Below are 12,746 nucleotides of genomic sequence, written 5' to 3' on the forward strand. Positions count from 1 at the left end.
CTACTTGCGAGTGGCAAGGCCAAGTGCTTTTGGCTAAGGTTGACTTTGCGAGTATATAGGCAGTTGACAGTAGCATGCATAAAGGTACATAAATGCTGTGCTTGGATGACCAATGGCGTTTTTCACAGTTCTTGTTTTTATCCTGTTTTTATATATGTATGTAAAATAATCTAGTAGTAAGCTCACCTGATAATAAGTTAGTTAACCTAGTGTGCGCTCACAGGTGAATAGCTAAGCCTTTACAGATGATGGAGTCAAGTCACATGTTCAACTATGCATGCACTGCCCCTACATGAGAATAAGGCAGTGAAGGTCAGTGAGACATTTATATTTCAAGTGGACATTGTAAGTGAATGTGGGTAAATGTTAGGATGTGACAAAGTGCCAAAAAGCGAAATCTCGTTAGGCCACCCCATTACCATATGGTGTGTTAACTTGCTGAATTTGTTGGTGTTTGGCTGCAGACTGTTCAATGTTTCTAAGAGCAGTGGTATAACACAAGTGCCCATGAAACAAATCAGAATTGTGGTCGGAAAACATCCTGAGGGGACTGGGGATGCGTTTCATGGCTTGTGAACCAAACCATTTTTGTTGTATTGGCCACTGTGGAAGTCAGCATGGACACAAATAAGGAAGGAGAGAAGCTGTGATGGCCGGTGGCAGGAATACAAAATGATCTGTACATTAAACTTTCTAATCAATAGAACACTTAATTTCTAAAAAGGAAAGAAACTAAACCTCTTGTTATGGGGTGGCTTCCTGTGCTTCCTACATGCAGTTACATTTCTCCATTACTATTTGCAGAACGGAGACTAAGAATCATCTTCCTATTACTCAGTACTGATGCTCTCGAACTGGGGCTGACCAGTGATGGGTGACTGGTTCAGTAAGTGTTGACGGAGGGGGTGTGTGTGCGCTGTATTCCCATGGAGTGTGGCACTACCCGCTCTTTCCACTGGTGTGTGGGTCAGCGCCTTCTTGATGCCATTTCAAAGCACTGCACTGGCCAGTGTACAGTCTATGCTTTAGGACTCCACAGTTTTCGGACCTGACAAGAATTGCTGCAGGTGATGAAGGAAGGTCCATCCCAACTCGCTAGCATGAGAACATTATGACAGAAACTACACACTGTGAACATATGGAGTCGGTCACCTCGAAAGAGGCCATTGCTCAAAAAGGTACATAATGACAACATCAGAACGTTCATCAGGCTGGAAGAATATGTCTATTTTTCTGAACATTCCCCCATCCTATTGCATCTCGATTGACCTGCAAAATCATCTGACTTGAGCCCCCATGGAAAATCTGTGCTACTTGTTGGAACAGTGAGTAAAATGCCGACATGAGCATCCCCGCAATTTGGGGGAATTGCACAATCAGATCATCAGCGAGTGGCCTAACCTGAATGTGAAGTAACTGTACAACCTTGTGGACTCACTACCTATCAGAATCCAGGTAGTTATCAAGTCCTGGTGCAACATTACTGTTTATAATGCTTTCTCTAGAGGTAACAAATTTTTTGTCTGGTGAGCATAATTGCCATTAATATAAGTGTTATTAGGTTAGCACTAGTCATAATTCGTTGTTACTATACATTACAGAAGTAGCCAACCACTGTCTCTCAGTCACAGATTAATACAGGAAACTACTGTCCAATCATCTCCATCCTTTTGTTCACCTGCAGCATCCCACAGGTGACCTGTGCCTTCAGCTACACAATATAGCACCTCACTGCTCCAGAATTATGTCAGAATGGTTTGAGAAACAGTCGACAAACACGGGGGTGCTTACATGAACCCCAGGTCACGTGATCTCAATCCTATTGAGAAAATTTGGGACACATTTGAGTGAGACTTGTGATCAATGGTTGAACAACCATTGTCTCACAGACTCCATGCCATGGAGCATCACTGTTATCATCAGAATGAAAGCAGTGCTATGTACTGCTTGGGAGATGTCTTTAATTCAGTTAATCATATGAGAGTATTACTCAGTTGTGAACAGATGAGATGACTGTTAGCAGAAGAAGAAATAACAATTCAGGGTAACCAAAAATCTTTGATGTCACAAAATTGCTTGCTTTTTCACTGTTAGTGGTTGAATTGTCATTTATGGAATCAGTGATGCAGTTCTCTGAACTTAAATAGTGACAGCTATCCATCTGAATATTCTTACAATAGGATCATATTCATTGAATTAATCAGCAACCATTGGCATGGAAGAAATTTTATTCCTTTATGGGTTTAAGGCACCTAGTGCCCTGTTACAGAAGACTATAAGTATCACATTATTGGTGAGTGTCAAAGCTAAGATGTAGGCATCATATTGCTGTGGTCATGTGGTTCATAATGCCTGTACAAAAGTTGCTTAAGAAAACCAAAGAACATATGGTTCATAGAGCTTGCACAAAAATGATTTAAAGAAAACAAACAAGAAGTTGTTGTTTGACTTCCTTATACCATTTCTGTACAGGCACTATGAACCATATGACAACAGCAATATGCTGCCTACATATTACTTTTGAAGCTCACTAATAATGCGATAATTATAACCATTCGAAGAACGGTACTAGATGTGTGAAATCAGTAAAAGAATAAAATTTCTTTTGTGGTACTGTTTGCTGATTATTTCAACAAATAGAAATACAGTTGCCAATGATGGATAAAGTGCTAAGTATGATCATACATTTAATCTAAAATTCAATGAGTATTTCTTTTTCATTTTCTTCACATTATCTCTGACACTGTTTCAATAAGTTCCATTATTTTTTGTCCTTTCTTACATAATTTGTTTTGTCTTCCATAATTTCTTTATCTGATTATTGCTTTCATTGTAGTTTTTGCAGCTGTTTGAACCCACTACCCATCCCATGTTTCATACCTAATCTTTTGTCCACCACTCTAGACAGCAGTCTGTTCTCTGTTACTATGGTAGGCATATCCCTTCTCGCCACTCAAACTGCTGATGTAATTATTATATTTGGCTTGTGTTGCAGAGAAACTGTTAAATTTTTTGAACATTTGAAGTCTTTTAGGAGTCAGATCTGTGACTGCAGAGTGATTGGCGTATTTATTAGTCACAGGCATTCTTATCAGTTGAACCCCGTATACAGCTAAGAATCACTTCATTGTTAAATGCAGCCTGGTAGCCTTTCTATGTGTGGAAAGTCCACTCCCTAGTTCAAAGGTGCCAACCAGAGGAGTAGGCCAACTCTTGTTCAGTTGAGAATGTCCCCCATAAAAACCCAGCAGATACCTGCTCATGTCAGTGACTGTGGCATTTCTCAAGATATAATTCCTCTGACAAACAATCTGCATCAGCCTATAAGATATATTTGCAAGTCAGTTTATCTGTTGCTTCATTATACGTTAGTTTTGTCACAGTTTTTGTGTATCTCTTGCCATTCTTGCAATGCTTTTCATTTCTAACATTTGTTAGTGTTGCCTGAATGGTTACTTTTAGCTCATACTACCACAACATGATGAACAAAAATGATTTATATGTAGATTTTGTCTACTCATCTAGGATTCAGAGTAAGGTTCAGTGTTCTATGCATAAGTTCATTAAGAAGCTACTGATATGCATAAATCAGTGAACTGTGACTTGATGGAGAGAGGAAATTTCTACTAAGGCATTACTGTATTAGTTACTTCTTGTGCAAATTATTTGAGTGTGTAGATTCAAACACTGGAAACTAATATTAGCAACATGATGAGTACTTATGCTCATTGTTTACAAGTATCTATTCTTACAATATGCAGATCATTTTTAGTCTTTTGTAATATGAAACACAAATTAGTACAGAGATAAACAGGAACTACTTACTGTAGGTCAGGAAGTAATGGTTTTTTTCACTTGCAACTTCCCTGATGATTATGTTGTATTCATTTACATCCTACAGAAGCACAAATGAAATTAATAGTTTGTTAATTATTGATGCTAAACACTATACAGATTAGTTCCTGAGAGCTGCATTAGTGTGTTGATATGTACCTGGACTCTGTGCACACCACGGAAGCTTCTCCTTTGCTCCTTTGTGATGGGGTCTGAGGAATGCCACAAAGGAATGAATAATTAATAAAGACTAACTCTGAAAGTGCTTATCTCTGCATGTTAATTATTGGATCACAAATATTTCTATGACTGGAGTAATGCCTCAAAAACTCTTGCATCAATGTGGTGGCCATTTCAGTCCATTCATACTTTCTGAAGCATCCTGTAGCTTTCAGAAACACATTGTCATTTTTACATATTGACTGATATATGAAATGTTACTTGAAATCACATAAGGTAGATTAAGAAAGTAGTATTGTTTTTAATTCTGATACTGACTTTGTTTTGCAGATGTTTGACTGGATTTGTCACAACCGAGATGTGTTCCTTATGAATTATGTTGAAATTGGCCATTCCTACAAAGTAGCGAAAGAGCTGCAAGAAGAACATAATCATTTCACTATGAGTTCCATGGTAAGATACACCACCATGAATAATGTATGTTTAGAACTGGATAAGCTCATCAAAATCAAATCAGCTTGAGTCATTCAAGAACTCAATTTTTTGTAAGATTTTTGAAGTTTTCTCAAAAATGTTATCGAAACAATATAATAATATTCTGATTTATGTAATGCTATTACATGAAAATACTGAAAGTAGTGATCAGTATTATTAATTGTAATGAAGATTTGAACTACTCAGTACTGTGTTTGGTATGTGAGTTATATCTATAAGTGGCAGCCAAATGAAAATAAGACACATGGAAAAAGTAAGTAAACTGTTCACTATTTAAGAAGTAATTGCCATAACCATTAAAAACATTTATTACTCTGCGAGACAAGACGGTCGATGGGTTCATGGAAAAATGTTTAAGGTTGCCTACAGAATGATTATTGTACCCAGGTGTGCACGTCTTAGTCCAAAGCAAATTGACTGCCACATATATCTTTCTTTAGGTCTCCAGAAACATGGAAAATGCATAGAGTGATACTGGGATTGTATGAAGGATGTGTAGAGGCTTGCTAGTGAAACTGCTACAGTGCACTCAAAACAACCTTGTAAACATGTCAGTGGGCACATCCTCCATACAGTCCTGATTTCTCCTCATGTTTATTTCGATATTTTTGGAGTCCTGAAGAAAGAAATTTTTGTGGTCATCGATTTGATTTGGATGAAGTAGTGGTATGCCTGGGTACTATCATGGTTCTGTAGGCAATCACCAACATTTTGCCAGGAAGGCATTGACCATCCTGTCTTCCAGTGGGATAAATGTGTTTACAATCATAACAATTACATTTGAAATAATAACCAGTTTATTACTTTTTTCAGTCTGTCTTGTTTTCATTTGACTGATCCTTATACCATGTGTAATCACTGTTTGATTATATATAACTGGAGTACCAATTAAGGAATGTTTATACAGCAGTCATTAGGGGACTGTTCACTTATTTGCTAAAATTAATTGTACATTTGTCTTGCATGGAGGATGACATACCAATAATAAATAACAATGTAAATAAAAAGATATGTACCCTTAATACAGTCAGACGAAAGGGTAACTACTCTTACAGTCAACATCACAACTGAGGGCTGAAAGAGGAATACCATTTACCTCAGCCTATCTTCATATTACTCTCTCAATGTCAGTAACTAATCTGCCTCTACCAAATCTTCTTAAAACAATTGGATATCCTGGATGCATTAATGACAATATTATGAAAAAGATAGACTGCTACCCACCATATAGAAGAGGTGCTGAGTTGCAGACAGGCACAGCAAAAAAGACTGCCAAAAATGTGAGCTTACAGCCAATAGGCCTTCTTCTAAGGTAGACAATACACACGTTCATGCAAGCACTCTATACACACACACGCGCGTGCGCAAATGACCACTGCCACTGGCCACTGAGGCTGCTCTCACATCCCAACACATTCCATCAAAACACATTCCATTGCCAATATTTGGTGAAATGATGTATTACACATGGTTTGCTGGCACACTGTGTGATGTGTGAGAACCTTTTATGAATGTAAACCAAGGTTTATATTTTAAAATGTGGTATTTATAATGTGTGCAACCTGCCAAGAAAGTTATTGCTTCCCTTCTTTTTATGATGAATATCTCTCCAGCAATGTAAATCACCAACTGCAAATATGTATACGAAGTTCTCGTGTACCCCTTACAATCCGTCCCTGGAAATTTATTTGCAATCCCAAATTTTTGTTGATCTTTTCATTTCATAATGTTTATGAAAATATAACTAATAGAATACAATGCAAATTATTTTGAATTATTTGCAATGTAACTAACATAAAAATTGAAAATAGAAAAAAAATATATTTTCACAAAGAGGCTCAACCCCACGATACTTGGAATATCATTCTGTACTCTTTATGCTGCGCCAACAAATACCTAGAACTGAAGCTAACATAAATGGCTCATACCTCATCTGATTCGGGGCCTGACTTGGTACTGATCTTGGGGAAATTGGAACATATATGAAGGTGTTCATAGTTGTTGAAAGTGAGTTGATAAGTTTGGTGAAAGACGTAATAAATTATCAAGATTAACTGCTCAGTATAGTTTTTGTTGAGCTCAGTGCTTTTAGTATAGCTAGACTGCAATTTTTTGAAGTCTCAGAAAAGAAATATGTGTCCATTGGTGAGTGATACTTCTTTACAGTATATGTAAACTCTTCACTTGATGAAAATTTCTTCTCTTCAACACTTTTTTTTAGTTAAGTAAGAGAAAATAATGACATGGAATCAAATGTTGGATGGAGAACTATTTCAAAACCATGGTTGGGCACCTTTGCTATGACAAGGATTGATGTGTACAACATTTATGCACATCACAGTTGGTCATTTCTGGCTTGATTAATTATGCAAACAGGTCAGTGATGTTGCATAATGCAAGCCAGTTACTGTTTTACAAAAACTTTTAGGTGTGCCAATGATATAATTCTGTCGGAGGCAGCAAAGAACTTGGAAGGGCAGTTGAGTGAAATGGACAGTGTCTGGAAAGGAGGATGTAAGATGAACATTAACAAAAGCAAAACAAGGACAGTAGTATGTAGTAGAATTAAATCAGGTGATGCTGAGGGAATTACATTAGGAAATGAGACACTTGAAGTAGTAGATGATTGTTTATTATTTGTGCACCACAATAACTGATGATGGCTAATGTAGAGAGGATATAAAATGTAGACTCTCAACATCAAAAAATGCAGCTCTGAAGAAAAGCAGTTTGTTAACATCAAATATATATGTCAGTGTCAGGAAGTGTTTTCTGAAAGTATTTGTGTGGAGTGTAGCCATGAATGGAAGTAAAACATGGACAGTTGACAGTTTAGACAACAAGAGAAAAGAAGCTTTTGAAATGTGGTGTTACAGAAGAAAGCTGGCAATTAGATGGGTAGATCACATAATTAATGAGGAAGTACTGAATAGAATTGGTGAGAAAAGAAATTTGTGGCACAATCTGACTAGAAGAAGGGATCAGTTGATAGGATACAGTCTGAGACATCAAGTGATCACCAATTTACTGCTGGAGGGATGTGTGTGGCATAAAAATTGTAGAGGGAGACAAAGAGATGAATACAGTAAGCAGATTCAGAAGGATGTAAGTTGCAGTAGTTATTTGGAGATGAAAAGACTTGCATAGGATAGAATAGCATTGACAGCTGCATCAAAACAGTCTTCAGACTGAAGGCCACAACAACTACTTTTTTACCGTTTTCCAAATAGCGAATCATAATGATACTCTGTTAATACCAAAAAACTTTCACCATTATGTTCCTGTCAACAGACCCCCCCCCCCCCAGTACTTTTGCCTCAACAAACTCACTATTGAGATGTAATGGCTGATACAGTGAGAAGTCCATTACATTTTTGTTTACCTTTACTGAACACTACTGTATTGAAATGTCAATGGACAAATGTTTTATATTTGCAATCCGCAAACATAGACCCATTATGACCCTGCTTCACCTTATGGAGAGATTCATTGAAGATGTATCCAGTCATTTAAGATTACTATCTGACAGTCTCATGAATTTGATATGTCAATTTTTTATCAAGGTAATGTGAATTTTGTCAGCTGTGTCTAATAGTAAACAGTCTTGACTAATCTACATCTGCAGCTTTAGCCAGTGAGCCAAATTAAGATGCATGACAAAAAGTACTTCTGATACCACTATTGTTTCCTAGTCTGTCCAGAATTACTATGGGGTTGACACTTTGGCAGGAGCATGTGGAGACATGGAACAGAGTTGCAGTGTCCCACATAGAACACACATGTGATCTTACATCTCATTCAGATCACTCAAATGGATAAACTATTCACTTCATAAATATGGAAATAGCATCAGTGTGCTCTGAAAGAGTTACACTTTGTTTTGATTTTATCTGCGACAACAAATTATTAAGATGCTCTTAGGACAGTTTATGAAAGTACATTTCCTCACATCATTACTGAATTTTCAACATGCAGGAAATTTTTTTGTTATTGAAGTTAGGTGAATACAGTATGCAAATAAAATCTTAAGAATGCATCATATTTTCATATGTTCAAAACCGGAACCCTCTTGCGGATTTCTAATGCAAGATGATTGGAGTTAAACATGACACACAATGGTCTGCTCACACATGAACTACTAATCAGGTGCCCATACTGTTTCAGCATGAAAAACAGGTTACTAAAGGTTTGCAGTGAAACTGTTATTAATTCTTCTTATCCACTTACTTAATTCTGATGCAACCAAAAGTAAGGTTAAGCATGTTTATCATGGTGGGAAAATGTTTCTTAAATAGGCCAACCGCTATTTTTTAGAAAGAACAAAAGTGATATAAATAACGGGGCCTCTCTATTACAGCAATTATATTGTAAACAGTTATATTCATTTTGTGTGATGCATGCTGAATTCCTGAGGTGAACTTTCTTTGAAAGTAGTAGGGGCCTCAATATTAAAATTTCAAAACTTACGGCAATATTATTTTGTTATGTAGGAACTTGTAGATGTAGACTGCACATGCCAGACACAGAGCTGCTCCATTTCTGCAGGGATAATGGAAGAGCCCCACTGATGTTACTCTTGTCACTATGACAGATTCTTGGAGTGTCACTATTACTGTCACTGTTTTTATTTAATGAAATTATCATCTCCTCCACTGAATTTTCAAAAAGAGCTTCACTCTGCCATGCTCTTTCTGTGATGCTCTGCATATGTTTGATGCTTCCTTCCAATCTTCAGCAGTGACATTCCCGACAGATTCCCTTGTGAGTGCTTCAACCACAGAGAGGGTAAATCTTTTTATTATTTCTGACAAATTAACTTTTAATTTGGGCCTGTGTTAATTACATTGGGTTGAAATGGCAGTGGTAGGGTGGTAGCCTAATGACCCCCCCCCCCCTCTCTCTCTCTCTCTCTCTCTCTCTCTCTCTCTCTCTCTCTCTCTCTCTCTCTCTCTCTTTTTCTTCCCCCAATTCATCAGTTTCATTTAGGTGGAATTGTGGCTTGTGGAGAGATATTTTTTTCCAAAGCTCAACCTTTTTAAGGTCTTCACTTTCATCAATATTATGATGCTGAAGCCAGTCAATCGTTTACTCCTTTCAGCTTGTCACAGTAGGTGCCTTGTCAAGAACAACGGAATGGCAAGGAGTATTATCTAGTACAACTATTGACTGTTTTCCAATATTTGGTATTATTGAATCTTCGAACCAGTTTGTAAATGTAATCTCCTGTTGTCTTTTGATTTAAAAAGCAGGAGACTGTCGAAGAAAACTCTGTGAGGTGCTCACATGAAGAAGAATAAGTCTGCCACCCTTGCCAGAAGGCATTGCCATTGTTCCTTTACCTGTGTCGTCTGTCCAGCCCTGCTTGGCAGTGTGACCAGAACTGATCCACTTTGCATCAAACCACACTAATTTGTCAATTCTTATGCTAGGAATGCCCCATAAAAATTAGCATTGCCATGCAGCTGTATCCTCCCTCTCCATCAACTGCTTACGGTCACAGAAATGTCCTTAGTGTAAGCCAGTGTTGTGTAAAACTGTGGTCAAGGGTGCATGGCTGCCTTAAAAAAGTCCCGACTCTGTAAGTGTGACCAGTAATCGATATTAGTAATCGCAGCAGTTCTGCCGATCACTTTGATAAGGGAGTGCTGTGGGTCACCATTAATGTTTTCATTCTCAAAGCAGGCACATAATATGCAAACCATTTCTCTTGACAGCCCTCGTATGGAAATCCCCCTGCCCAAGAGAATAAAATTGAACTTTTCCACTTATAACTTTCGATGAACTTCCCACTGACATCGTTGAGTACCACACAACAAATAATGGAAACAATGAATAACACTAACAATGACTAATAGTAACAACAAATAATGGTAACAATGAATACCACTATGAACCCCTACAACAAACGTCACAGGGCACAGTGATCATGCAGGACAGAAAATAGGCTGCAACTGAAGCCCACTGCAAGCAGGTAGTGTTGTGGTGTTGGTGAAGGTCTGGAAACTTCAGGAATTTGCTGCAGCTGCAGGTAGCACAGAAAGTGACTCGGGCCTGCTGCATGGGTTTCCCTGCCTACCACTTCCGCCCTTGCTGTCAATCCTAATTTTGGACAGACTATACCTTCCTTGATCCATTCATACAAGGTATGAGGGAAAAACAACTGCTGGTAGACCTCTGTATGAGGCCTAATTTCTCTGAATCTCTCATTGTGGATGTTTCACAAGATGTGTGTAGCCAGAATTGCAACACTATACCTTCCTGTGATGCACAAACATGCTCTTGTAACATTTGCCACTGGTGTTTGTTGACCAACTCTGTAACACTTTCATGCTTACTGATAAATCATGTAATGAAACACATCATCTTCATTGGATCTTTTCTTTCTCTTATATTAAGCCAATCTGTTAAGGATCCAAGACTGAAGAGCAATTACATGTATGCCATAGTAATGCAACTTGAGTTCTACCAATGCTACAAGAAACCAAACCAGTCATACAGGGCCTGAGCAGACAAACTTCATGGCTTAGCCATGTGTCAAATCATTACTGATGCCCATAATGACTCTTATGCAGACTCCATGGTGCACAATGCAATTATCTGTTTAGCTCGGGACAAGGAAGTGCACCAGAAGTCTTTACTCTGTGAAAACATCCCATTGGCAGAAGTTTTGCAAATAGCACAAACTTTCGAAGTTTCTTGGGCAGCTGGTGGCCAAATTGAAGCATGGGACGATGTGGGAGTCGTGTCACAAGATGTGCCCACTAGGACAACAGATAGCTTGCATGAGGAAGCAGCAGTGGTGGCAGTAATCATGAGGGCCCAGCACTGAGCAGACCAGGGACAGTCGAAGCAGCCACAACTTACAGAGTGCCATGTCAGTGTTCTCTGTTTTCTTCTTGTCCTTTCTGTTTTGTCTATCACAAATATTTGACATGTCCTAAGTGCTTTACTACTTCTAATGCATTCTAGAAGAAAGGCCACGTCACCCCAGGTGTCATTCCTGAAAGTTGCTCAAGATATAGAGATGGATGTAAACTGTGTGACTTTAATGCTTGCGACTTCTCCCAAGCATTTATCAAGTTAATTGTTTTTCACAAAGTGTTCTGGCTACAGATGGACACAGGTGTTGCAGTGATGTTATTGAATTGTCAATCCTATATGAGTATATGCTCACCATTATTGACACAAGTCACATGGAAACTGGTCAGTAATAACAAACAGAACATTATGCTATTGGGGCAATTCACGGCATCTGCCTCTTACAAGTCAGTGGGAATGGATGCATTTTGGGCCTTTTGGATTTTCTATCACCAATGCTGTTCACACTGTTTTCTATCAGGCACCATATTTGAATTGTATGATGAGTTTTCAGATTTTTTTTTTCAGAGGGTATAGGATATGCTACATATTTTTCTGTTCATATTTCTTTGAAATCAATGGTTTGGCCTTGTTTCTGTCATGTACATCCTATTCCTTTCACCCTGAAAGATCAAATGAAAGCAGTATTAGACAGACTTCAATTGCTGGGGGTGGTGCAGTCTCTTATGGGCAGTGAATGGTCGTCTTTGGTGATTGTAGTTCAGGACCCATCAGAGAAACTTCATCTCTGTGGTGACTTCAGTGCACCATCAATCATGGATACATATTCTATCTCATGCCCAGAGGAACTGTTGGCAAAAATATCGGGTGGCCAGTAGTTTCCTGAAATTGATTTGTCTGAAGTGTATCTGTGGGTTCCTTTGGGCAGAGAGTCTCGGCAAGTTCTGGGTTTGAATACTCATTTGAGTCTTTATCAGCATTTATGCTTTTCTTGTGACGTGGTTAGTGCCCCTGCTATTTTTCAATGACCTATGGGGAAATTCGCTACACCTGTCCTGGGTTGCATTAATTATCTGGATGATATTGTTGTCAGGGGCTCTCCGTGGCCGGTCTCTTGAAAAATTTGGGCACTTAGTTTTCTGTCTTACACCTCATGAAATCTCAGGTTTTTAAACCGTCTGTTGTTTGTTTGCTGATCAAGGTCTTGTGGGATGGGTTTCACCTTCTGCCAGATCACATCTTCACTGTTACATCTACGCCTCGACCCTTGTCCACGAACGAGCTTCAGGCTTTCCTAGGGAAGATAGCCTCTACCACAAATTCCTGCCAGGAGCAGCCACATTGGCCTACTCATTGCTTGCCTTGTTATGCAAGAATATACCTCTTTGCTGGAGCCCAGATTGTGGACATGTTTTTTA

At 38.5% G+C, this 12,746-nt stretch overlaps 1 protein-coding gene across 1 annotated transcript in view; it reads left to right on the forward strand.

Moving 5' to 3' along the window:
* Positions 1-12,746, forward strand: part of LOC126188056 (kalirin) — a 2,181,516-nt gene that overhangs the window by 907,314 nt on the left and 1,261,456 nt on the right. The window contains exon 11 of the mRNA XM_049929493.1: positions 4,345-4,467. Coding sequence (XP_049785450.1) covers positions 4,345-4,467 — 123 coding nt within the window. The remainder of the gene's footprint in view (positions 1-4,344; positions 4,468-12,746) is intronic.

Source organism: Schistocerca cancellata, chromosome 5 (assembly GCF_023864275.1).
Source record: "Schistocerca cancellata isolate TAMUIC-IGC-003103 chromosome 5, iqSchCanc2.1, whole genome shotgun sequence".
NCBI classification, from domain to species: domain Eukaryota; kingdom Metazoa; phylum Arthropoda; class Insecta; order Orthoptera; family Acrididae; genus Schistocerca; species Schistocerca cancellata.